Source organism: Athene cunicularia (genome assembly GCF_003259725.1).
Source record: "Athene cunicularia isolate RWA chromosome Z unlocalized genomic scaffold, athCun1 chrZ_part1, whole genome shotgun sequence".
NCBI classification, from domain to species: Eukaryota; Metazoa; Chordata; class Aves; order Strigiformes; family Strigidae; genus Athene; species Athene cunicularia.
This window is the reverse complement of record NW_020799142.1, coordinates 35606901-35611838: the sequence shown is the minus strand read 5'-3', so window position 1 is coordinate 35611838 and position 4938 is coordinate 35606901. Positions and strand designations below refer to the sequence as shown.

Below are 4938 nucleotides of genomic sequence, written 5' to 3'. Positions count from 1 at the left end.
GAGCAGGGGGGGCACAGGGCCAGGGGGGGATTCTCCCCCTCTGCTCCGCTCTGGGAGACCCCCCTGCAGGGCTGGGTCCAGCTCTGGGGCACCAACAGCAGAAGGACACGGACCTGCTGGAGCGGGGCCAGAGGAGACCACGGAGATGCTGGGGGGGCTGGAGCCCCCCTGTGAGGACAGGCTGGGAGAGTTGGGGGGTTCAGCTGGAGAAGAGAAGGCTCCGGGGAGACCTTAGAGCGGCCCACCAGGGCTGAAAGCGGGGAGGGATAGGACAAGGGGGAACGGCTTTAAACTGTCAGAGGGGAGATTTAGATCAGACCTAAGGCAGAAATTGTTCCCTGTGAGGGGGGTGAGGCCCTGGCACAGGCTGCCCAGAGAAGCTGTGGCTGCCCCCTCCCTGGCAGGGTTCAAGGCCAGGTTGGACGGGGCTTTGGGCAACCTGGGCTGGTGGAAGGTGGCCCTGCCCGGGCAGGGGGGTTGGTCTTGATGTTCTTTAATGTCCCTTCCAAGCCAAATCAGTCTGTGATTCTGCAATTGTATAATATTACATCCAGGTTTAGACCCTGAGGGGGCTGCAGCACTTGTTTACGGGGTGGAGCTGAGAGAACTGGGCTTGTTCAGGCTCTAGAGGAGGAAGTTTGGGGGGACTTATTAGACATCCTGCACCTGTGAGAGGGTATCAGGAGGATGGAGCCAGGAGCTTTGTAGTGGCGCGTGCTGGAAGGATGAGGAAGAGGCATAAATTGAAACGGGAAGTTCCCACTGGGAGAAACTCTCTAACCCTTAAGACAAGCCAAGCACCGGGACAAGTCATCCAGGGGAGGTTGTGTAGCCTCTGTCCTTGGAGGTTTTCAAGATTTGACTGGATAAAGCCCTGAGCAACCTGCTGTAACCTCCTAACTTGCCCCTGCTGTGAGCAGGAGCCCGCTTCCTGAGGTCCCTCCCTACCTCAATTACTTTATGATGCTATAAAGTTGTTGGCAATACTTTCCAATGCAGTGTGCTATAAAAATAGCATGTTTTCTGTAATATTCGGCTACTTTTGCTTCTTTCAGTTAAATTTGTGTGTTTGTTTCATTTTCAGCTTTCTGAGAAAGCAGAGGCTGAGTTGAAACTGTGTGACAGTGAGAGAATCCCTCTTACTAATTCTATTCGGAAGTAAGTGATTTTTTTTTAATTTTTTTTTTCTGACTCTTCACTGTTTTCAGGAAGTGCAGAAAAAGAATAATAAAGTAGCTGAGAGTGTTGTCATGTGATCGAAAACTTTGAAAATAAGCCAGCAGTGAATAACTAAAATCATGGCGGTTCACAGAGCAGAGTCAGCTAGTGAATGACTGCAGAGATGTCCTCTGTAAATAAACATTTGTGTTTCATCTGTATCAATAGATTAATTATCGCTACACATAAACGGAATTTAAGATAGTAGATGATCTTCAAGGTCTTTTCCAACCTACATGACTCTGTGACAATCAGGCTCGGAGAATTTTGTAACACGGGACAAAATATTTTCTTCCTTTTTTTTTGATTACAGTGGTAAAAATAATTGCTAGAAAACGTATTTCGTTAATGAAATAAGTAGAATCCTACTGAACAGTTAAGTGACTAAAGAAATAATAAATTTGAGAAAAGGCAGAATGGAAAATAGGGTTTTATTATGTAGAAGATTCCTTTCAACAACTCAGTGTTGCAGTACGGTTTTAAACCGTAATGTAAAATTAAGATTTTATTTTTTTTAATTTAAACCACTGTAATTTTCAGTATCAATGTGTTATTTTATGACCTAATGTTTTGCAGCGTTTAACACCCTGTGTTAAATACCTATTCTGTAATAATTTAATAGAAACGGGGTTCGTGAGCACCTGTATTTGAGAAGATGTATTTAAAATTTCAGTTCCAATAAGTATTTTATCTTTTTACAAAAAAACCTCTTAGTGTATTTTTAGAATCTCTAAACCAAAGTGGACCAGTTAGGCGTAGAGATGTCAGCCATATATAATACCATTCAAACTGTTAAATTGTTGAAAATCAACATTTTGTTTTTAATAACAGTGTATATATTAAGTCTTTATTTTTCCTCATCTAGGGCTTTACACCATTTGTCGCATCTAAAAAGTCTTGTTGAAGATAACCAACAAGAGCAGAACGGTGATCGTCGGGAAGAGAAAGAAGAAGAATAATCTGTGAAACTGATCGCTAAAAATATTTTAATATTGTGTAAATTAATTTGTCAGCCCGACCACTGGTTCAGGATTTCTTTGAAAGCTTGAACTAGTGCACGTTCTCAAAAACGTTGTATTCTGTATTTCTGTACATCTTCGTTCTTTTCATTAATTGCTTCAAAACTTAACTATTAGTGCTTCCGGTAGGATCTAATGATATGTGACAAGAGATACCGCTTTTTAAAGAACATTTCATTAAAACAACGTGAACGTTTTCATGGAAGAATCTCTGTTCATAAAAAAATTTACAAAAAAACCTGGGCTATTTGCCCCATTCTAGTCATCGCTTTGTTCCACAGCCCGTTAGAAACGGGGAGCTCGATGTTGCGTGTGAAGTTAATCAGTAGAGTTTAACAAGAATGTCATTACATAATACTTCCAGTGCTCTTCCTTCTAACAGGACTTGAGTTGATGTAACGGCTCCTTGTTCCCTGACCGCAGATTTACCAAATATATTGTATTAAAAAAGTGGGGGGTTTTGAGTTGTCCCCCTCTCACATCTTGGGGAAACTTGGCCTTTTGGGGAGAGAAGGTGCTTGTTTGGAGAATCCTGGTTCAGAGTGCCTCAGCTCAACTGAGCCAGCAGCTGGTTGTCACTCTTCCTGGGAAGTCCTAATCCCCCTTCCATTTTCCTTGGCTTTGTTCTTAGCTTTAGAGCATATAAAATCCTTCAGTGGGCCTAAACAGGCAGAGAAGTGATAGAATATATATTTAATTTTTTTTCAGCACAATTGAATAGAATTAGCTTGTGAAAGCCACTGATAAGCACCAGAACTTGTGCAGGGCAGAGAGGAGTAGGACTGATCCTATTTAGCAACAGCAAATTGAGAGACAAAGGGAAAAGCTGTAAGTAGTAATTTGAGTTGAAATATATTGACAGAACATTTTGAAAGAAGCCTTTTGTACCTCTTCGGAGGCTTATATAACGTAGCAGCGGTTTATGCTGTCAGTAAATAAAATACGTGTGGCTCATGCCTTTCTAGTGAGCTGTTTGTTTTTAATCTGGATATTTATAGGTACACATGAGAAAGCAGGTACCTGAGCATGTACTGATTCTGAGAAATGAAATAGAAACCAGAGGAAAAAGTAGAGGAAAGATTAGCTACGTCTTTCTCCCATCTTCCTGTTACGAATTAGTAAGCAGAGAGGTAATAAATGAGTTCATTTTATGAATGTTGTGGCAGGAGAGCATAGATAGATCGTAAGTAATACGTAATAACCTATTTCAGACAGATTTTATTGGTCTTTCTCATGCTGAGAGCTAAATCTGAAATCAGAGGAGAGGAGAGGAAAATGTTTTTAGAAGCTTTTGTAAAGCTTTGCGTTGCTGAGACATGAATGCACGAACCAACTGATACTCTGGGTGTGACTTGCTGTACTAAGGGAGTATCTGCCGGGGGTCATTTTATCAAAGGAATTCAGATGTGCAAGGGAAGAGGTGGGTTTTTTCCCTGGCATCACACGTGCGTGAGCGTGGATCACGATGAATTTGCTCTACTTTCACACTACTCCGGCTGCTGTGCGTCGGTAGTTACGTGTAGTCTGTGTATGCTGTATAGTTTGAGTACAGATACTCCTTGGTAACACAAGCAAGGTGGACTCAAAGCAAGACTCGATTCCCTGAGGGTGCTTAGAGGTTTTACACACTCCTTGTAGCCTGCTTGTAGGGGTGCAGAAAACAACTGTAAAGCATCCCCTTGCTCCTTTAGAACACCTCTTGATAGTAGGGCAGAGTTTCTTTGCTATGTAGTAAGTAGTTTGCATTAATTCCTCCTTGGAGACTCCTTGTTCTTTAGAGGGTTTTATTTTTTTATTAGCCTCCAGATACTTCCCTTTTACCAGTTAAATGTACTTTGGAGAATTTCAGCACATTTTTTCGGTTTTTTAGGGCACACAGACCTCAGTAACAACTCAAAAGTATTGTTGACATTATTGAATATTTATATTTATAATGGCCGTGGAGAATGTCCACTCTGTGGGGTGCTCTACTGTGCAAAATAAAAGTACCTTGAGTATATATGAAACTAAGCAGTGAGTGAGTGACACCTTCTAGTTAAGAATAGAAATTCACATAAGAATAAAATTTGAAAAACACAATAAAACACCGTTAGTAAGTGGAGACAACTGGTTTCCCATAAAAATATAAGGGGTTTTAAATGCTATCAAGATTCTTCTGGCTGTTAAAGAGTGTTTTAAAGAGGGATTTGATATATCAATAGAAAAAAAAAAAAAAAGGAACTTTTTGCAGAGGGATTTGATATATCAATAGAAAAAAGGAACTTTTTGCTTGTATACTCTGGTCAGTTCTTGCAACTGTAGCTGGAATTGAGTTTGCTTACAAGTTAGAACAAAGAAGTTGCCACTCAGGAGAAATAATGGACTGTGTAAATTATGTAATTAAAAAAAAAAAGAAAAAGTGCTATATCCAAGATGTCAGTGATGCTTTTGGCCTTGAGGTTGGATCGGAGAAAAGGGATTTTATTGAACTAGAGTTTTCAGAGGTGGCGGTGGGGAAAACAAAAAGGCAGGCAGAAAAAGAGACCAGCAGTTGGAGGAAATACTAAAATCAAATAGCAGGACTAGATAAGAGGAAAGGCAGCGTTCCTCCGCAAGTTACAAGAGCTGTTTGCTAAGGATGTACACGAGTAGTTGTGATCCTATGTATTTGCATATACAGGAAATCTTTTATGAGGAGGGCACTTCCTGAATTACACCGTAT

At 40.9% G+C, this 4938-nt stretch overlaps 1 protein-coding gene across 3 annotated transcripts in view; it reads left to right on the top strand.

The window, feature by feature from the left end:
• Window positions 1–2651, top strand: part of CZH18orf54 (chromosome Z C18orf54 homolog) — a 9865-nt gene extending 7214 nt beyond the window's left edge. For all 3 annotated transcript variants that reach the window (XM_026865494.1, XM_026865493.1, XM_026865491.1), the window contains exons 6-7: window positions 1085–1158; window positions 2084–2651. In XM_026865494.1, coding sequence (XP_026721295.1) covers window positions 1085–1158; window positions 2084–2177 — 168 coding nt within the window. In that variant the 3' untranslated portion in view covers window positions 2178–2651. The remainder of the gene's footprint in view (window positions 1–1084; window positions 1159–2083) is intronic.
• Window positions 2652–4938: the final 2287 nt, after the last annotated feature.